Source organism: Phasianus colchicus, chromosome 3 (assembly GCF_987193195.1).
Source record: "Phasianus colchicus chromosome 3, bPhaCol1.hap1.1, whole genome shotgun sequence".
Classification (NCBI taxonomy): domain Eukaryota; kingdom Metazoa; phylum Chordata; class Aves; order Galliformes; family Phasianidae; genus Phasianus; species Phasianus colchicus.
Window position 1 is genome coordinate 80,690,126 of NC_143438.1, and position 22,907 is coordinate 80,713,032.

Genomic DNA, 22,907 nt, shown 5'->3' on the forward strand with positions numbered 1-22,907 from the left:
GCCTGTAAGAGGAAACTGTTCAGTGAAGCCGGATAATTGCAAAACAAGGCATGTATGACTAGATAGGAACTCAGATTCTACTTCAGTCACTTATCATTATCAAAGTACTCGAGACAGGTGATTATTTCAGGGAATATGTAACAGCACATAAATCCTTCATCTATAATGCCTCCAGTGCAGCCTATGCGAGCAGTGCGAGTCATCCAGCCAGCAGCGCTCTGCAGGGCCCATGGGCAACAGGCAACCTACAACATACAAGAAGGTGGTCCATGAACTGATTGCTGAAAAATAATTAAAATCCAACCTCAAACACCTGCACGTGCCATCCCACGCAGTTGGCAGGCACTCCCATCAGCGCCTGCCCACAGGCACAGCTCGTGCACTGGCTGCTGGTGCTCACATCAAAACAGCTCGTTGGTCCTTTGATTTTGAAAGATTGAGAAACGCTCATTTAGCTCCTGTAAAAGAGAGCAGAGCTGTCGCAGCAGCACCCAGAGCCTGTATTTTTTTCCCCTGCAGCTGGCAGCGTGCCACCCCCACCCTGCTGCCTGTCCATCATGCAGAAGCTACCAGCAGGGATAATAGGTTCAAGCTGGAAAATCTGCATCTTGAATCAAATTTCCTTAAAACTTTCCTCCAACCCATTCCCAGCTGCCCTGGTGGGCAGCATTAGTGGGGTCAGCACCAGACCCTGCTGAGCTGGGCGGACCCCTGAGCAGCGTTACCACGCTGGCAGTGGAGCTGCTTCATTCACCTCCTGTGGGATCAGCACAGTCATTGTCCCCTCCATCCCCTGCCCAGGACTGGGGTGAGGAATGCCCTGCCATCCCCTGCACAACGGAGCCCATCAGCAGGAGCCTGCAGCCAGGGAAACAGATCTCACCCAATAGTTAAATAAGAGGTGAAAGGATCCCATTATGTTTAAATTTTGCCTGCTGACATCACCAAATGAAAACAAATATGGAGAAATAGTAACAAAATGAACCCCACAGGTTGTCTGGGGAGCAATCGCTGTGACCTTCTGCACATTACTGGGTATGTTCATATGTGCGGCTGATAGACTTTATTGGTAAACCAGATTTTTCTGTCTCAAGGTCTGTTCCAGTCTGCAAATGGGAGTGTGAGAATATTGTTCCCCCCCCCCCGATAAAAAGCCATCTCAGACATAAGAAAAATGCAGTTTGTGGGTACTGTTTTTAAAACAACCATTTATTTGAAGAGAAGAGTGCCTTTTCCCTGCCACTTGTGAGCATAACCAGGACCAGCACGCTCCCCTTTTCTCCTTGTTTGGGGGTAGCATCGAAAATTCCCTGAAAGTTTTTTCTAAAAGCCAAGAAAGTGAGCCAGTAATCATGTGGGGCTGTGTGGCCAACGGCACATAAACTGACTCCACATGGGACCCACAGTAGATCAGGTTGCATTGGGTGGAATGAAATAAAAAAAAATCCCAGAAGTCTAGTTTCTTTGGAAACGTACCAAAACTGTCTCGCTATACCAACCTGGCACATCATATGTAAGAAAGTGACTATTTCCTAATACAGTATATGGGGTGTTTTATAGAAGTCAAAAAATCAGAATGGCCTTAGTTTGACATCGTAAACACAATATACTGTAATGTCATTGAGAGACTACTTGTCCCAAGATTAAATGCTGAAATTGAGCACGCAGACCTACCTACAGTTTCCCTCTGAGCACAGACATGCCGGAAAATCTCATTGCCATACAGCTTGGAAATAATTGCAATAGCTACGTAATAGAAGAAATCACTTCTGTTTAATTCACCAGTATTATTTACATCTGCCCTGAGAACCTGCAGTGCGGGGAAGCGATGGCATGAGAATGCCACCCCCCATCCGGGGAATCTTCTGTCTGCATCCTCTGCTGGCTCTCCCAGGACGTAGGTTTGGGATCCCGCTGCAATTGGTGTAGGGCACACAGCGCTGCAACAGGGCTGCTCTGCAGTGTAGCTTTGCAGATCCAGTGCTATCCAAGATACTTTTCCTCTCAAGACCACAACTGCAGTGACAAGTTTGTAGGTGAAGAGGTCACTGAGGATTAACAGGTGTCTCCTCCACGGAGCTGATACCAGTTTAGCTTTTGGTGAGAACTAACTGAAAGGATCAGCTGTGCACAGTGCCCAGACGTGGGCTTGGCAGCAGGGCAGGAGGAAGAAGGCTGTCACAGAGGCCCATGAGCTCCAAGTCATAAACTTCTTAATACTGTCTTAATCTATTTGTATGTTTAGCAAGATGAGATTATTTTTTTTGACAGGCTACATCATGTATTGGAACCAGTGCATCATTCTTACTAAATCAGATATATTGTCTCCAAATTACAGATCACCACCAGTCACCCTGGAGGCAGGGATTACTACACCCTCAAGAAGAAGGAACAAAGGTAATTAAAAGGTGCTGCAGACAACAAACAACAAAAAAAATCCCAACACTAACATGATTTTATGAAATCAAGTTTTGATCAATAGCAGTGAGCTCCAACCAGATGGACAAAGATAACAGACAGTGAGAAATCACCAAGAAAGCACTGTGACCAAACAACTTCCTAGGCAGCATGGGCCTTACATCTGGAAGTTTCTGCCCACGGTTCCTGTATGCAGCTTTCTAAACAATTTTCTGTAGCTGCATCCAAGGAGGGGCAATCCATCACTGCTGCGGGAGAGCTGCTCCCACAGCCGATGGCCAGGAGATGCACCTGATGGCCGTGGCCTCACGTGCAGAAGTAATCCAGGCAGTGAAGAGTTTAAACTCTACTGATGTTATTTGTGCCTAAAGTCTGAAGGTATTCCCGAAAATGGGAGTCAGAAACCAAGATTTACACACTCCTTTTTGCCTTGTATGGCTATTAGCAGGCAGCAATTAGCTCAGCTGTGTTCTCATTGCTGCTGCTGCTCCGCAGTGAGCATAGCTGGGTCTCACTGCTAGCTCTCACTGCTGCATTCCTCAGCTGCACCAGATGTCAGTCCCTTCGTTTGGGAAGGTTAGAAGCTGACTCCAGGAGACAGACAGCCCTCAGCCGTTCTTAACCTCTCCACGCCTGTCTGGGTTCTTTCCTCCTCCCATCACGAACAGAGAGCAGTGATGAACCTACCCTAGTACAGGGTTCTCAAAGCTATCTGCTTGCCATGAGGTATCAGCGAGCAGCACTGAATTATTTATTCCAGCTTCCTAGGCAGGTGTGTGGCAAATTTCCATGCAGCTTTAATGGGAATCAGATTGCCAGCTTCAAACCCTAATTCTTCATCTGCAACACAGCATGACTGTGAAGTGTTGCTGAGTGAGGGTGGGGTGAGCAACTACGGAGGAACCGACCACGCAGTCACAACTGGCAAAAGTATGTGGGTCTCACTTAATAAAACTCAATAGAAAATAGTTGTAGCTATACAAAAACATGGGGAAAGCCAGCAATGTGATACACTTAGAATCCTAGAATCGTTTGAGTTGGAAGAGACCCTGAAAGGCCATTTAGTCCAATTCCCCTGCAATGAACAGGGACACCTACAGCTAGAGCAGGAAGCTCAGAGCCCATTTCCAAGTGGGTATTCACCATGGCACACATATGGTGCTGTGGGATCTGGCCCAGCAGTGGGTGCTGGGTTCACCTAGGTGATGGCTCCTGGCAGTGCTTGCCCTGACAGGCACAGATCCGCCCCAACCAACAGCTAGGGAAGTTTGAGAGGAGCTATGGTGTACCCTGACTGTGGAGCATAGCACACACTTGAGTGCCCAGAAAAATCTCATTGCACAGAGAAACAGAATGCCTTTATTTACTCCCTGCCTTTATTTACTCCCTGCCAGTGTGGAAGATCATGCAAAGCCAGGCATTAAAAATAAGAATGCCCTGATTTTTACTGCCGCTGTTTTGTGCTGATTTGGTTAAATAACAAAAAAACAAAACCTCAAATCTTACAAACAACATAAAAACTGCGCAGCACTAAACAAGCAATAAACCAGACGAACGCTGAGGAACAAAAAGTTGGTACAAATCTCCAGTGTCTGAATGCGTTTCTTTTAATAGAGAAATGTCTGTGATTATCACAAAAGGAGTAGAGCCACAGCTCCGCTGAAGGGTCCTCGACTGAAGGGCCCTCATTCTCTCCCCAGGCTCACACAAATTGAAGGACTGCAAGGACGGCTTATTGGCTCACCTTGCCAGCAGGGCATCGAGGGAGAGCTGGAAGTGATGGTCTCAATTAGGGATGGAAAGGGGAGTGCTGTGCCTGGATGCTGCCTATGTCTATAGTACTGTACCTTGAACCCGTGCCAGAGGTAGGCATACCTTTATCAGAGCGCAGCAGGCAAAAACATTCAGAGCACCTGAAATCTCAGAGCTGTCTCTATTAATTGAGCTGCGAAATCAATTTTAAAAACCTCTGAGGTCACTGCTGCAGGTCCAGTTGCACAGGGTGCTACACACCTCTGGGTAGAATGGGTTTCTGGGGGCAAATTGCATCTTAATTATCTAATTAAATAAGAGAACAAAATGGAAGTGGAAAAAACAAGTGAAAAAAGTTCCGGTTTGGACACTATTTCAGTGCAAAACATGGAGCTCAGTACCTGCTGCTGCCTCACCTGGATCTATCTATAAATGGTTTCAAACCATGCTAACCACCCTCGTGAATTAACTCTGCAAGTTGCACATTGAAAATTGAATGCAAAAGCAAAGTGGAAGTTCTGCAGTGCTATTAAAGCTTAAACAGTTTGAGACTTAGACACAAAAGGAAAAGCAGCAGCCCCTGGGTGGTGTGGGGGACGCAGAGCTTTGGTGAAGGTTGGGCTCAGGTTCTGCAGGGACACTCTCTGATTCTGCAGAAGGTATCTGTAAGTGAATATATACAGCCTAGGAAGAAGTTTCCCATTCCAGTAATTTCATCTCCATTTAACATTATCTCTGCTCAAATCTCAGCTTCCTCATCCCAGCTCACCAACATTGGCCAAATGCTTTCAGCACAATGCTCATCACTGCCTCCAGTCTGCCCACATCAGAGATTTTCCACCTAATTCCAGCTTCCTCCACCCAGGACTCTTCCCCAAACAACAATATTAAAATCTACGTTCACAACTGCCTTCAGCATCTTCCTCGTATATGTGCATTTCTTGAAGTCAGGTTCTGCCCTAGCAAATTATTGCTTTCTTATTCCTCACATTTCCTCTTGCCCACATATGCTGGCATGACTGACAAACAAGCACTTGCTTCCCTTTCCCATCCTCACTACACACTGCTGAGAGCATGACAGTTGTGAACATTCAACTGCCTCAAGCAGGTTTTGTGGTTTTTTAACACTTTTGTGTCAGAAAAGACTAATACTCTCCAAAGACATTAACCTTGATGTATCCCTCCTTAGGATGTTCAGACCTCAGTTAATCTCTTTGGCAAGCCAGCCTGTTTGAGGCAAACAGCGATGGACGCAGAGCTTACTAGCACTCCTAGAGAGCCTTGTGTTGGAGATGGCAAGTGTGAACAAAACCACCCCGCTGAGAAAATAAAATGTTCAAAACAAAGGCTGTTAGAATAAAGCAGCTTATTTTTTTGTCATCTGCTATTTGTGGTAAGTTAAAATGTCCCTGTTTTTGGCATATACAGCATCATTTGGAGACAAAAGAGATTCAGGGCTGAAAAGACAACAGGAAGACGACCAAGGTGTCCATCTACATGAGACTTAAACCTGGTTTTGACATTCAGAAAATGTCTCCCCTCCTCAATTCTGCCAGCCCCAGCCCTCTCCTGGCTTTCCCACCTTTTCCCTTCCTCCCCTTTCCTAAACCTTCGATGTGCCTCAGCCATCTCTCCTTGGTGCCCTTCTGCACGTCCTGGTGTCACTGCCATGGGGAGCTCAGTACAGCCACATCTCCAAAAGCAGCGGTAAACCCTGACTATAAATGGCACAGCCCAGCAGCAGGTCCCAGCTCTCAATACCAGCTCTCAATACCAGGCTTCCAGTAACTCTCCAAAGATGTATCCAGGAGTTGGTGACACACTGAGCAATAGAAGTGGAGAAAAATATGAGCAGCCCTCTCAGGGCATGGCCCAGAAGAGGAAGCTGTGATCTGGAGATGAGGAGGTTTCATTCAAAGGGACAAATAAAGTCATGAATTAAGGTATCCTGGTGGCAGAGGAGCTATTACACATGAAATAAACAACCTTAATGAGGTTGTAACCTTAGATTTATGGTCTCATCTCTGTACACAGGACTTCAGGTGCAGAACTCCATTAGCACTAATGGGATGTGCACAATTAAAGCCCCCTACACCAAGATGAGACTGCTGCTATTAAAACCAGCAGCAAACGAGCTCCAGAGAGGGTCTCCCATTCAGCTCAGCAGAGCAGTCTGAACAAAGCTTGTTTGCAGGATGGTCATTTTTGGGCACTTGCTGAGAGTCCCCTGCATGGCAGATACAAGAGTGAGGACAGACCTTTGGGTCAGCTGTCAACCTGCCCCTTCACACTTACTGGGATATCAGCTCTCTTTGCTGGGAATGGGCTCCAGCTCTCCAGCTATGGTTGGCAAAGCTTCCAACTTCAGTTGAAGGGGACAAAAATTGCCTAGTCTGTACAGATACAGAACAACACATCTCAGTGCTTTATGTCTGTAAGCACCTTGCTTCTGCTTAGGGGTACAGCACTTATCCCCATGCTGAGAGGCAATACGCCAGTTAAGATCCCAGAACACAGCTTGTTAACCACTGCTATGGGCAGTGATCACCAGTTGAAAAGGGCAGCAGCTTCAGCTATCGTGTTCTTTAGCAGACAATATCCCCAGAACAGCTTTCTTGCCAGGGAATGGCAAAAGCTATTTACATCTGAGCACCTCCACAGCATATATGGGGAAGATGAAATAAGGTGCAGGTGGTAGGCAGAACTGCAATGATAAAACATTAAATACAAATGTGATTTTAGATATTATATTACACTCTCCCAAGAGCTGTAATTTTTCAGCTATATGAAGCATTCAGAAAAACGGAATTGAACTCTTCATCACAAAATTTTTTCTACAATATTAAAAACGTAATTTTACCAGAAGCCATGGGGACTCCTGTGTTCTTAATATACTTAAAGGTTTTTACAAGCCAACATTAAAACCTACTGAAATGCCATACGCATCCTTGTTCCCACTTAACATTACTCTGAAGGCCGTTCACTTTAATTCTGCATCGTAATGTTCATTTTCTTGTATTCTTAACGCTCACAGATTTCAGCAGTACAGAATTCTGACATCATTCCTGAAAAGTCCGCGTTCACACAGAAAGCAGCAGAGTTTTACCACCAGCTTTAGTGGCAATAGGCTTAAGCCCAAAAGTCTTAAATCTGATGGACATTAAAGATGGAGAAAATTTACTGGTTAATCTAATTTAGCCAGCACAAGAACATTCTCTACGAGGCCAAGGTTATTAATGGCAGCACAAGTAGCCACATTTATGCAGAGGCTACTTAACATTTTCCATTGTAATACTCTGCTTCAGGATAACTTTGAACAATTCAGGCTAAGCATTCCTGACGTTAGCTGTCTGACTAATGGGATCTTTTTTGGGAAGCTTTTGCTCAAGGGATTCAGCTATTTCCAAGACTGAGGTTACAAGAAGAAAAAAAAAAACAAAAACTGAGAAAACAAACTACAGTTTCACACGAAGAGCTCAAATGCTCCCATAAAGTTAAACAAGAGCTTCAGCAATAAATCTGCTAAAAATTCAGACAGTGACTGAGGAGTAAGGCTGAAAAAGCACACACGATGGATGAAAATGAAGTGATGTGCTAATTAGAGAATGAAGAGGCATAGGAAATTAAAAGCAGGTGCTAAGGAGAGATTAGGCAGAAGGACATTTTCTGGTCAACAGGGTTACAAGATAGGGGTGTTCGCATCCCCACACTCTGGCCTCAGCCCTGCTTCACTGCTTTGCAAGCAGCAAAGAAACCTGTTAGGAGCTGTTATCACCTCCTGCTATCAGGGCTGTGTCACAGGTACCCACAATGTGCTTCTGCTCTAAAGCAGGGGGATTACTGCGTTCAGCACAGCCCCCAGACAGAGCCCATGCATCTCCATAGGACAAAATCCGCTTTCCTAAACTTTGGAAATTTGAGCCCTCCAGAGACAGGAAAAACTGGAAATGTCAGTGAAATCTTCATCCAGCTACACAGCATACAACCTTTTAATGGCTAATCATTTTCTCCATAAGATGTAATAATCAGGCAATTACGCTCAGATTGCATTTGGAGCAGTTATGCTCCAAATGATATCAAGGACCTGCTGAGCATGGACTGGATTGAGCACATTAAGCACTTTAAATGCATGTGACAGACATGGGCGGCATCAGTCTTAAGAAGCTTACACTCCATAAATACAAAAGAGCCAGAGCCCATTCTTAATGCACAGAGCTGAAGGATCTGTTTGGGTCATTTATCCAATCTGCTGAATCTGGGCTCAGACACAGGACCCCTGCTAGGCTCACACCTCCACTGCCCAGCAATTGCAAGTGATGAAGCAGCCCATATGTTTTGTATCAGGAAGAGCTGCTGTTTACATAAGGAAATTATTCACCTATGTCTACCAACACCAAGATTCCAGTAATTAGTGACAAGTTCACAGCCACTGCCTGGTGGGAGTTGGAGGTTTATGGCTAGGAGACCACAGGCGGGGATGAGCTTCTCACCGAGAGTGCTGGTTTCCTCCTTTGGGAATGCTCAGCCCATGGCCTATGGCACTCTCTTCAGTGTGGAAACCCTCCTACTTCGGGTGAGAGCAAAGCAGATTCAGCTGTCCCTGGACAGAAAGCAGCAGCTGCACATGGAGGGGAAGAGAATTTCAGATAAATGCCTGATTCCAGTCATCATTTATTTGCAAAATAACATAAATATTCAAGAGAAGCGTCTTCTAATAGCGTTGCGATTAAGAGACGTTAACTACAACAAATGCTTAGGGTGTATGCACATAATTTGTAGACAGCCACCATCCAGTCACTTGGTGAGCATATTACTGCTTCAGTGTTCGATTCAGAAACTCTTTTTCTTCTCACTGATCCCCTTATTTCCTTTCCATAAAGTTAAATTCTCTGAGTATCCTTCCCAATTAGAAAACGTTCCCTTCAGAGTGAGGATTCATTGAGGATTCATTAAAGATTCATTAAAGTCTTACGGAAACCAATTAGTGAACGAGAGCTTTTCATTTCCAAGTAGCTCATTGTGGTGCAATCTGTTACCCACCCCGTGACGATGCCAATTCCGTGTGACCCCGAGTCTGTACTCAGCCTCCTCTGCTCTTTGCCTGCGATATGCACAGCAATGCAAGCAAATGCTTACATGGAGCTTTGCTAAAGAAGTAGGGCATACACAGTGATGCTGTCTTAACAGCATCCTAAATTCTAAACCCAATGGCCAAATTCAGCTAAAATGTGGTAGATTAGTAGGCTGAGGCATTTTGTTGAGGCAGCAACTTGGCAGGGGCTGAAGTACTGCTGGAAGTCTGCTGGTGTGGCCAGGCAGGAGCTATGCTGGGGATGTAAGGATTGGACCCACACCTGCTCAAGGAGGAGCTGTGGGTGCTGCAGCAGCTGTGTGTGGAAGTCATTGGGAACAGCTCTTTGTGGTTGAACTAGGAAGACCAAAAAGCCACAAGAAGGCAACTCCATGAATATGTGCTCATATACGCAACTGTAGAAACTGCTCTTCCATCAACTGCAAGCTATTACTTTTTTTCCACTGATGGATGCCTAATGGCATCAAGAGTCACGTTAAAAGTGATTAAATCAAGTAAGACCTTGTAGTCCATGTAAACAAGCTGTTAACATTGTCAGAACTCGTAATTACTAATCCTTCTGGAAACCAGTTTTTTACAGCTAGTAACACTGGATGTGTCTGACTACGTGCTATGCTTTTTGCCTAAGGTAAGCTGAAATAATCCGTATGGAAGTCACAGATTTGGTTGAAAGCAGAAACTGCTCAAGTGTTACAATCTGCTGTAATACAGCCTTGATCGTCATTTTGTTTACTTCTTATCCTAAAATATATAAATTGGTCATTATGATTTAGACTCTGCTTTCAGGCATATTTATTACCACAGCTTGAAATAGACAAAAAATATTGCCACTACTGCATTCCAGTTAAATATTTTCATGCCTTATTCTGCAATCTAAAAATTAAATTTACTAATGTTAAAAGCCAAGTGAAAGATTTCAGAACAACAAAAAGAGAAATTCACAAATTAGTGACAGACAAAACCTACTGTAAATCTTTCAGATACATGCTTTCAAATGTTAGGATACGCAAGCGTGCAAACACTGGCTGTGGGATGACACCTCTAAATTTTTCCATCAGCTTTCAGCTTTGAGCCTGTTGGGTTTGACTCTCAGTCCATCCAGTTATAGAGACAAGACAAAAGATGAAATCATACAATTGCATTGCTCAAATCTAGGCACGCACTACAAAACTCAAAAGCTTGATGTATCATTCTGTTTTAAGGGACACCAATACCAACGATGGTGAGATTAATAAATCGATCATTTAAAACAGAACAGAAATCCTTAATGCATGCATCCTTTTCATCTTACAAAGCTCTTGAACTTTTCAGCTTTGTGCTGGATAAACACATTGCTGCCCTTCCTTGTTTACTGACACTAAAGCCTTTTAATATCATTGTAAAATGGATCTGGTCATTTTTCTCACATATAAATGTTCTTTTTAATTGAAATAAGATTTTTTTTCTCACTAAGGAGCCTTTTGCCAAAGCTGTTTTTCAAGACACCTTCTTCAGCTCTGCACAATTCACTACTGCTCAGCGTATGATGAGTCTTGTGAACAGCAATCTGTTCTGTCAATTAAAAGATTAAAAAAAAAAAAACAACCAATCCCAAACTGCCTTCCAGTTGTAAAGTTGGTGTGAAAAGCTTTCAGTTCACTCTATCTGGTGAGGTCCCAGCAGCAGTACCACAGTCTTCCAAGCAGTGCTGATGCACCTGGTACCCTCACACCTGAAGATGAGGGGCATGAGAAAGGTGTACTTGGGAGCACACCGGAGCAACGATCCAAAACTTCCACCACTAATTTGATGCATTGCTCAAAACATTTAACCTATCTTTCCAAACCTATCCAGAAGAACTCACCCCAAAGTGAAGCACATAATGACAGACATCAGAAGACTTAGAACAGCATGATCTTTTCCTTAAAGATCAACAAGCTGTGGGCAAAATCTGAAGAAAATTTAAAGCAAGTATAAAAAACCAAGGGAAGAAAATGCACCGGCATACAAAATCACAAGGAAGGGTATATCTTTCACCCCTGGGCTGACAAACTGGCTGTGAAGCAGATCTACGGAGAACAATTCAATTTTTCTTACTGCACACATTGCACATATTTAGGCTGGTGTTATTATTTGCATCATCAGCTCCTAATGGCTCCTTAGCAGAGCGCCGAGAGTTTTCTCAGTCCTTTAGACTATCAAATAAGAACCATTACATAGCATTTGCTCCTTAGAGATGTCTCAGATTGTCACTGGTGATTTGTCTCATCAGAAGGCAAAAAAATCAGGCAAGAACGACCAACAAGAAGATTAATGACTCTGCACTCAGGAATTTACAAAGCATAAGGAGCATGAACGTGAAGATATCAGATGTTCTTCACAAGTGTATTAGTTGCCACAGCCAACCCCACACAGCACCTCTGCTAGCACAAAGCAGGACATCCACATGACTCAGCCCTTCTCTGTGCAGATGTGGACAGCCACACAAACACTACCTGCTCTCACCTGGCAGTGCCTTATAGTAGTTCTGTTCAATGCGTAGAAGCCCAAACTTCAACAGGATGCAGAGAAGGTAAAACCCAAGTCCTAAAGAGTTTAAGCATTTAGGGAAACATTGCATGGAACTGAGAAGAAAAGACACGATAATGTGTATTGCATAACTGGGTAAAGAAGTCCTGGTTTCCTCCATGTGAGCAGTTTGCTGCAGAATACTTACAGATACAAGATGGAATCTGGTCCAAAAGGAGAACGGAATACCACTTCATAACCTGATGTAGAGATAAGGCACACCAAGTAAGTCTAGATTAGAGAAAAGCTCTCTCCCATTTGGTTTCATTTTCCTCAAACATTAAGGATTAGTCACTGCTAACAACCATGGCAGTATATGGTATCTAAGGAATTATGTGTATTTTCTTAGTTTAACCAAACAGATAGCCTGAAGTGCGGCTTCTTTTCCTGTTGCCTGTCCTGGAGATAATACATACCTAGGCACATTTCAGAGCATTAGAGAAGCTCTGTGATTAACCTATTCCACTCTGTTTAAGAGCAGGTATTGAACTCACAGTTCAATACTCTGACTCCTCAAGGAGGGCATCACCTCCAAGTACAGAAACAGTAACTTTTTATCTATGCAACACCAATTCACCTTTGCCTTATACCAACACTTCTATGCCCTGTTTGCACACGAAAAGAGAGTTGGGGCAAAGGACTTCATCACCCTGTAAGCATGCAGTCACAGCAGTGACTACAGCATGGGGCTAGTGTTACCACAAAGGGAGTTGGTATTTCACTTCCCATGTGGGCTCAGTTTCGAGTACTTTTAGCGCACCTTAATAGTAGCAGTGGAACAGAGGCATTGTCACAGTAAAATGAGAGCTACACCGCTGAAGACTCCAAATATCAGGCAACCAGAAAAAGAATATTGTACACTTGGTCTCTCGTGAGCATACACATTAGCTGTGGATATGTGGCGGAGATGGTAGCTCAGTGCAAGGCCTTGCTTGCCAGAATGATGAGAGGTTCGCTGATGAGAAGAAGAACAGTCAGTGCTGACAGGCAGCAAAATTGTCAACCGTCTCTGGAACAGAAAGAGAAAGAGAAAGTTCTCCTATGCAGTTCCTCTCCGTAAGTGATCTTTATGGAATCTACAGAAGCCTATGAATACCATGAGCAGAGAAGAGTTTGTACTGCAGCTCACTACAGATATAAAAATTCACTATCTTAGCATTATTAAAATGGAGAAGTATGAAAAATTGAGACCGGAGCAGGTATTCTAGGGAAAACATTTGTTTTCAAGACTAAACACTGTATAAGTGATCAAAAAAATGTTCTAACTTGTTTAGAGGTGATTTTTAAAGATTTTAATGTCACTGCATATGCATTAGAAGCCTGTCGCAGCCAGAAATAGATAATGCTGTGATAATGGAAAAGGACTTGTCTACATAGAATTAGCTGCCAGCTCTACTTCCTCAGGAAGGGAATGGGTAAGAGCTGAATTCCAGGAACATATTGACTGTGGGGAAAGCTGACACCAAACCCAGCACGGACACATAGCCCCTTTTAATTCTTAATCCCCACGGTTGTTGAATCTCATTTACAGACTGACAGCTTCAATTGACTCCACCTGCCTGGCTCAGGTAGGCTTCCCCTAATTCATTTCACCATGGCAGATGACCAAAGTGTGATTCAGAACAGAAGAGTCAGAAACCACCTCCAAAATCTATTTAAGCCTTACCTACTATTGTAGCTCATTTCCCCATCTGACTCAAATCCATACATCTTGAGAAGCCATGAATCTCTACTGAAGATTTCCACATTTCTTCATATGTTTTAGCTGACACTTTTCAATTTAGCTATAATAAACACACTGATCTTGTTAAACTCCAACAAGGAGATTACTGTACTTTCTCTCATTTATATCCACAATCTTAAAGGATTCAAAACACACAATTTGTTTTGAATCTATTCTAAGCATTTATTCTGCTAACACCTTTTTTGCAGACCTAGTATGCGTAATGTTACTTCTCTTTCTATATACAGCCACCAAAGAGACAGTCATTTATTCCCAGTCATTTAGAAGATCATTTTTTCCCCTCTATTTCAAGCGTCCCATCTTCTCCTAACTATCTGCTCCTATTTCTGCTGCAATGGGGACTTTCTGGTCCTTCAGAAAACTAGAAAATTAACACAGTTTAAATATTATTTATACAGAAAACAAAAATCACGTGCATTGTAGCAGAACGTTGAACAGATTTTTGTTTTCAGATAAGTTCACTGTAGGAACATAAACACAAGAGTGCCTAAAGTTTCCAAGATAAAAAGATCAGACCGGCAATTTGCCAGATATTTGAGGGCTGAACAAAATTTGCATACATATTTGCACAAATACCACAAGCACTATAGTTAAGACAGACAAAAATAAATTCCTAATCTAACCTCTGTTTTCACACACTTCTGACTTTCCAAAACATTCACCTTGCAGGCTGAAATTTTCCATACTAGGTTTGTACTTAGAAGATGTTATTTATTATAAAAGAGTAAAACCAAATTCTGACAGCCATTTTAGGCTCTCAGGACTCATCACACCATGAGACGCAATAACTTTTTCTTCTTTTTCTTTAAAAAAACAGTAACATGAGTGCATCGCCATGCATTAAACACTTAAATTAATGTTCTTGTTAAAAAGTAAAGTAGCTCAAGTTCAGGAATAAGTGCGTGTGCAGATGGTAAAGTTAACACAGTGTAGGCATGGCATCCATTCACACCACACTACCTACAGGTTAATTAATTCTACAACATCTTCCATGAAGATTTCAGCAGGATCACTGGGTTTCAGTCTAGCTGGTGGTGGCAATAGAAAATGGGAACACAGCCTAGCATGACATCGTGGGGATCAGCCTCCACAGAATATTGATTTGTATGTTCCAACTGCGAAGTCTATGAGATATTTGCAATATGGAAGGTCCACTGCACCACACTGTCCAACACAGTGGACAACTGTTCCAAGTACTAGCATATTATGGTTGTAAGTTCTCAACCAAAACTGGGAAATCTTAAATTTCTTCTGTAAAGTCAGCCATACTGAACGTTTGTAATAACTTGTTTTTATTTCGGATTCCAAGTTAAATAAAACCTGTATTATTTGCTATGACTAAACATGAATAACCGCCAGGCACTTAGAAAACCTGAATGACCACAGAGAATTCCCGTCCAATGTGGCCAACAAATAAGGAAATACTAAAATATCATTAAAATTTGCCTTTTATTTTTCTAGCTGGAGAGCTCTGCACAAACCAAGCTGATTGTTTTACAACATTCTTTTCCCAGTATACAAAGTTTTCAACAGGAGCACAAACAGTATTGAACTGTAAAATTCATTCTGTTGAAGGTTATAGCAAAGTTTCTTCAATTGTTGTAGTCTTGGAGAGCTTGAGCCATGAAAAGCTTGCCCAGGTTCTGTGCATTGAACTCCTTAATATTCTGACAGTAGGTATTAATTTGACCTGTCAATAGAAAAGAAGATTAAAACCTCATCAATTTGCAAATTCAGAAAAGACACCCCAGAATATGATTTTTTAAAAACAGCAAGATCACAGACCATGTAGGATCATAGAGAAGCAACCGAAACAGGTTGAATACAATATACTTGGGAATTCACATCATCAATATTCCCAAATAGGTTTGGAAAGAAGAATAAATTAGTAGAATAGGTAAACTAGCATGCTCAAAACCTCATAATTTTCCTACAACCGTGTAATTTACAATTTCTTAAAAGACATATGACAATAAAAAGAACAAACAATACTTGTAGCTGTATCAGAAGCCTAATCATATTAACTAATGATTTAACTAATTTAGTTGCTCTAAAATGTAGTTGTTCTAAAAATACTGTACAGCTGATTTTCAATTCTGCTTCTGTGCATCTGCTGTCCCTATTAAAATGTTATAACAACAAATATTTTCCACTTACACTGAACACTGTGGTACTCCTGTTTGACAATTTCTCTTTTTTTTTTTTTTTTTCCACCTAATATTTCACTTTATTAGCTATTTCAAAAGTCATCAGGGTATGAAGACTTGTCAGTGCTATACAAATCAAACGTGCCCATTAAAACACTTTTATACAAGCACTGCTTCAAGTTATTTCCCTAGTTAGCCAGGAATAGCAAAACAAGAAGCCAGTTTAATCAAAATTAAAACTGTTTAGAAGCCCAATAAACTCTCACGCTAATGCTCTATTTGAAAAGTTTTTAAATGCCTCAGAGACAAAAGAGCTAAGTTTTATTCTTTATCCACAAACTTTACTTCATCTGAATTTAAGTAGATGCTTCCAATTCTTCCCTTGACTGCAGTAAAAAAAGAAATGAAGAGTGCTTTGGCTGAAAGCTTTGTTTCTCCTTTAATAGTTTTTAATTTCTCCTAAGAGATGATTCACATTAAGCTATCACTATCATAACACACGTGTGCACACTTATTTTGCATATTCTAAGCTATGCTAAAGCTGAGTGTTTAAATACTTTACTGCTACTAGGATTCATTAACTGTTCAAAACCATTCAGAACTATCTAAACAATTGTTTGTTGAAAGACTTTGGATTGAATAATGAATCAAGTACATTATTTCTTTTAAAAGGAGCAGTATGAAAAAAAATATCAGTACTACCTTAAATTTCTTGGACATTCCAAAATTGAAGACTTAATTATTTTTTTTTCATGTCAAATCACTCACTTTCTGTACTCTAACTGCCAAGACTTCTGTTTAATTTTCTTCAAGTACAGAACAATGGTGATAGCTAAGCTGAAAAGCCTCCCATAGTTTAAAAAAGAAAATGGATTTCCTGTGACATTTTCCAAACTTATATTACTTAGCAGTGCATCTAGGTTTTCTGCTCTCTGTGAGGTCCCAGCTATTTTTGCTCTTTCAGGAGGGAAGGGGCAGGCACTGAATTTTGTAGCAAACTGTGGCTGTACGCTACAGAACACCAGAAAACTGAACAGACTGGGGGTGAAACACAACCAGAAACACCTGTGCTTTGTTCCCATTTATATTTTCATTCACATTTGGGTATGGGAAGATGGAAGATAGCTACCCTAGAACTCTGGCCACTAAGATCAAAGAAGTGGGCCCAATTCTATGTGAAGTTAAAAGCAACATTCTCAGCTTCTGCAACAGTCATTTCAACACCTAGGGATGGTCACAGTAACTTAGAGCTGCAGATAATGAGGCAGACACATGCTCTGCTCTGACTAAAAGCTCCCAGCCTAAGCAGTTGATTCCTGCCTCTCAGCTGTACACCCCATAACATGTGGAGTTGAGAGAGGAGCTGGGCTATGAGTGCAGAGAGCAGCTTACTGGCTGAAGCAGTTGCTACTCCAATTTGCACAGAAAAGCCATGCTCCACAGGGCATTTCTCCAGCTCTCCTTTCAAATCCCACTTCAGCTTCTCAGAATGGAGCCAGGAAGAGGCTCTCGTTGTTGCTCCTGCCCTTTTCCAGCAACCCATGAAACACAGATGGTCAGACACAGGCTAGCTATGATGGCCGAGTAAGAAATAAACCGAGAAAATCTCCATACATCAAGTATGAAGCTATACACAGCCATTTTGGTTAAACACAAAGGCCTGATTTTATGCTAGCTAAATGCAGCCATTTTAGTTAAACACACCAATCTGATTTTATACCAGCTAAATGCAGACATTTTGGTTAAACACAGTGGTCTGATTTCATAAAAACATGTATGTTTATGCTGGTATCCGTAACATGCATCAGTTACTTCCCTACATGGTTTAGAATTGTTCCACGTGTGGAAGTTCACTTTCTAACAGAGGCATGGACTGCCTACTAGCAATGAAGTTGTTTATCTTAGCCACTTCTTTTGGAATGCTTCAGACACAAGGGCAGTTTGCTCCCAATCAGCGCCTTTGACCAAATGAAGAGCGGTATTTACAACGCTACCAACACCAAAACATAACACCATAGTGACAAAGATAACAAAAAATTAAGATGCTTTCTAGGGTAACAACTGCAGTTTTTCCCAGGATAACATTCATACGTGAAAAGATGAGTCAGAAAGATTGCTGGAACATTACCTGCAATAAGGAGTGATTCCATTCTGGCAGGGGGCTGTGGTGGTTTAAAAAGTTTATTGATATCTTCTTCAGGCAGAGGGGCTTCTCCTCGGCTTTGACGCTGTAAATTTTCTTGCTGACGTCTCTGCTGGTACTGAAAAAAAAGCAACAGAAAAAGAATGCAGCAGTGCTTTGGAAGTCCTGTTAAGTTTTTATTTTCAGATGCTCTTTGCTTAACTAGCAAGTACGTTTTCAAAACCCTTCTTAACCATACAGAGTAAAGAATCAAGGGAATTTCAAATACCCCCTTATATAAGAAACAAAATGACCAAGTGAAAAAGTAGCGCGAGCTCTAAAAGATAAGCCCAAATGTTGCATTCAATTCACTGGCAACAAGCGTTATCATTTTCTTCCTTTAAGCTGGCACCTGAAAGAAGTGAGGCATTAGGAAATCATGCGGTACTGAAGTGGTAGGGATCACTTTTATGATTTTTTTCAGAGTTAAATACTGGATCTGATGAAAACATTACAGCATGCTAGATAAAAGCTTCCATTTCTCCAAGCAAAAATGGAAAACAAGGTTAGAATATGAAGGTATATGAGAAGCCATTGCCTCAAATAGTTATACAAGTATAAGACAGTAATACCCAATTGCATGTAAGTAACAGGTCTAAACAACATTAACGTGAAAGGGAAAGAGAACTTGATTAAACAAGGTATTTTTAAGCCAAAAGGTATTAACTCAAACCATCACAAAGTGGTAACTGAAACAAAGTGTAACGGCTCATTTCTCCATTCAGGTTATTCATATATTCTGCCACATGGATGTCGTTTCTTTGTAGGTTACCCAATGATACCTGAAGCAGCAGTCTGTAAAAATTAATCTGCTACTAAAATATATTGACATTTGTTTTCAGTACTTCTCTTTTCCATGTAGATTATTAAAACTTCATAAAAATTAAGGCTGATCATTTTTTCATCTGTTGGATAAACATTTGTTCTCACAGAACTACATGCATTCAAAAATACATGTGAGATTTTGTACCAGGTGTCAGAGCCAGGAGTAAACATTGTAAGCTTTGTCCACCAAAGTCCTCATATTCAACACACAAAAAAACTTTAAAATAAACAAGCCAAATTGTACAGAGTATATTCTCTCACTTAAACATATCTGTTCACAAGAGAACAGTTCATACTTGGTGGCATACTGAAATGAAGTAATTTTTTTTCCAGCACTAGTGACAAATGCATCTCTTTGGACATTGTTAAAAATAAAATATTAAATGCCCATATTTGTATGTGAATTTCATGTAGTTTCTTCTTTCTTTGCATTACCCCATTCACTTCTCAGCAGTCTGCCTATTATTCTCTATTGAAACGGCTTGCTCTTAATCATAATCACTCCATTTTAAAAATGAAGTTAAGACCACTAACTATGTCACAATGAGCCACTACTAAAGCAGTCATAGTTACTAAAGAAATGAAGTGAGACACCATGGAACCTACTTTGTTCTGCTTTTCCAAATAAATAGATCCCCTCGTTATCCACAAAACCTTTGAAGTGTGTGCCATCTTTCTATTCAAATTAGGCAGCAAAGGAAAATAATTCTTCTGAAGATAACATGCAGGAAGAGTCTATGTCCTCAGGAATTGCAAAGCCAGAAGAGGCCCCCTGATCACATACTGCTTCCTTAAAGCAATCCCTATGCAAGCTATATTTAAGTGGGGGAAAAAAAAAAAAAAAAAGAAAAAAAAAAGCCAATTCTGATTGAAAATAGTCAGTGATAAAGCATTTTACGTGAAACATGGATACCCTTTTTAATAACTAGCTATTTTGTGTAGCAATAGCTGCAATATTTTATCTGTAAACCAGTCTGGTCCAATTTCAACTGGCCAATATTAAATCTTGTTATATCTCTGTCTGCTAAATTAAAGAGCTCAAATTTATTTTTCTTGCAGGTACTTCTTGAGTAAGCAGGTCATTCCTTAATTTTACACATGAATTTATCACATGAAGTGAATTGTATTCGTGAATATCTGCTTTCAAGGCTTTTAAATCATTCCCATAGAGCTTTTTTCCAATTTACCAGCATTCTTCTCTAATTAGACATGGTACTGCATTAGTTGCTGCTGCTGCATTTGGTAAAGCAACTGTCTCAGAAATCACAGCATGGTTGAAAGCTGGAAGAGGTCTTGAGGTCATCTGGTCTAACCCCTCTGTTCAAGCAGCAGTACCTACAGCTGGTCTTCCTACTCAGGATTCCCAAACCAGAGCCTTCTGGATTTTAAGCAGCTTTTTTTGGCATTAGGAATTAAAAGCCAGCACCACCTGACCAGCATCACTATCTGCTGACATGAAACATGACCGAAATGTCATTTCTGATGAGGGCACTCTGCTGTCTTTTCAGTATGGACTGCTTCTTTGGAGGACTATATACAACGGTATTAAAACACAGTTTGCTTCAGAATACTTCACTTGTACTTCACTGTACTGCTCTTTCATCTCATTTACTAATCCTCTAATCCTTATGTCCACAGTATATCTATCAAGTGACTTTGCTTTTATCACAGATCACTAACAAACACATAAAATAGCAAAGACAGACAAATCCCCATTATGTGCCAGCAGAGCTGAATTCATTTGATGATTCTCCACTAGCTGTAACGTTTTATGACCTTACTTAACGGATATGTTTCTGTAAAAATTTTATCTTGCTTAGATCCAGACCCAAATCCAAAACCATTTGTCTTAGATAACACTCCCCAAAACCGTATTTCATGGAGAAACTCTTCTCATTCAGGTTTTCCCTGTTACCAACCTGGTGCTTTTGCTGCTGCTGCTTGCTTACATTCCTCAGGTAGGTATTGTATTTCACAATGTCTTGGCTCATCTCATCCACTCTGTCCATCAGCAGCTGCAGACTCTTCCCTAGATGATTACTGAAATACAAAAAACATTCCTGAAAAACTGAATTTATTTAAGAAACAAAAAATAGAACTTGAAAATTCAAGTTATTTGACAAACTTTTCTGCACTAATGGCAGACTTTGCACATGTATTTATTTATTCAGTTCCCGGTTATTTTTGCTCATGCATGTGTTTGAAGATATTTTACCTGGCTTCTCCTCCTACAGTGTCTTGCCACATTACAAATATGATATTTAAATGTTTTGGTCTTTGCAAAGAACTTCCTAGTTATGAAAACCTTCTGCTTAACAAGATTTATGGATTCAGGTCAAATGTTTAAAAGAGAAAGTCTGATGCCTTTGTGGTGACACACAACCTTGAAAAACATTCTAGAAGATGTGTTCAGTTTGGTTTCAAGCTATTTCTGGCTTTTTTTCAGTACTTCTAATGCTCAGTGGGCCTTGTTAAATACTCTTCAGAGGTCTCTCTCATTAACTAGACTATCAAACCATGCCTGGAAGGTTCAGCAGACATCACTTGATTTTAGCTGTTGAGAGGCAGTATCGCATCCAGCCCAGCCAATTCCACATTCCATATCATAGGCAACATGGAAGCAGCTAGGCTGGGTGCGTCCAGTTCCAGTTATGCGATCTACAGCCTTGGCCAGACAAATGCAGTCTGTTAAACAACTTTTATTGCAACCGTTTTTAGCAATTGGTTCAGTATTTAGCAGGAACTTAAGGTATAGTTTCCAAGTTTAAGTTTTGGAACTTTGAAGACTGGTGCCCATGGAAACGGTATTCATCCTAGATTGTGTTTACAGGGTAGTGCAGTAAAAGAAGGGTATTCACTGCTGTGTATTGATCTCTTTGATCAGAAGCTAGGTTTCTGGCTCCAAATTTAAGCCACACCCAGTACAACCTGGCTGAAGACCAAGGACTAAGCAGCTAAACTTCATTCTTCTCCTCTTCAACTGAAATCCACTAATATTCATGAAGTTTCTTTCAACTAAAAGCAGTTTGGTGCAGTCAGAATCATATCCCTCAGTCACCGTTTCTCCACATTATCTGAGATTCCTACTGCTTTTTACAATGCATTCACACCATCCTAAATCCTATGGATTGGGGAAACTAACTGGAAGAGCCAGTAGGAAATAGCAACACAATGTGAAAAGGGAACAAGACACCTAATACTGAGCCCACTGAATTCAGAACTGTAGACAGATGCTTGTAAGAGGCACTAGAGGATACCTGCTGAGAACGTAGCTAAAGACACTCGCCCTCATCCACAAGCATCAGTACAGCTATTTCACCAGCTGAGCTGCCTGCTTACCCAACAAAAGGCTGGATTGGTAATTTCTGAGCACAGTTTATTTAAAGCCATAGTTTTAAACTTCAGTTGCCTACAAGGGCAAATGGTGAGGAAGACTTCAGCTACATAGCAGAAAGAAAGGTGCCACAGTAATAATTATTTTTAAACTCCTTGGAGGGGTTCTTTCTTTCTTTCAGTCGAGCATTTCAAGCATTATCATATTCAGAACTGTGGAATATTGCCATGGCCATGGGTGTACATGTTTTCATTTTCTGCAGAGTTTATATTACACTGAGTTAGTGTAAGAACTGGATATTATCAGAACACTAATGGTCTTACAGGGTATGCAGCCACCAGGAATACATAATTATTTTACAGATAGCGTCCATATGAAATATAGCTGGTTACAAGAATGATTTTATGTGAATCTCTCTAGGAGCAGCTTAGTATAGCAGAATATTGAAACAGGGAGTTATTGTTAAGACACTGCAGTAATATAACGTTTGCTCTCATTGCCAAGGAAACAAAAATCTAAAAACAGATAACTTAAACAGATGTGAACTGAGACATGAAGTGATAAGTATGCTCCAAATACAGGACCTGCTTTTTCCTTATGTCTCATGTGCCTGATACTCTCTTTTGCTCCATTATCTCTTTAAGAATATATGAAGGCCAATAGGAAACAATTTATAAAACTCTATATGCAACGTTTAAGTAAGTTTTATTCAGCAGAAGTTTATGTGAGTGAGATTTAGAAGGTTAAATTGTATTGTTCCAGCCCATAAAACTCACCATACACTTACTCAGCCAAAAGCTCTTTTAGGTATCTCCTTACCTTCTGTACTCCCATAGATGATATCAAAACTTACATTACATGGTACC

General features: G+C 41.0%; 1 protein-coding gene across 1 annotated transcript in view; it reads right to left on the bottom strand.

Annotated features, from left to right (window-relative positions):
• Positions 1–14,983: 14,983 nt before the first annotated feature.
• The window catches only part of EIF3H (eukaryotic translation initiation factor 3 subunit H), an 81,056-nt gene continuing 73,132 nt past the window's right edge, over positions 14,984–22,907 (bottom strand). Inside the window, exons 6-8 of the mRNA XM_031591148.1 lie at positions 20,627–20,747; positions 17,829–17,961; positions 14,984–15,243 (exon numbers count right to left, since the gene is read on the bottom strand). Coding sequence (XP_031447008.1) covers positions 15,146–15,243; positions 17,829–17,961; positions 20,627–20,747 — 352 coding nt within the window. The 3' untranslated portion in view covers positions 14,984–15,145. The remainder of the gene's footprint in view (positions 15,244–17,828; positions 17,962–20,626; positions 20,748–22,907) is intronic.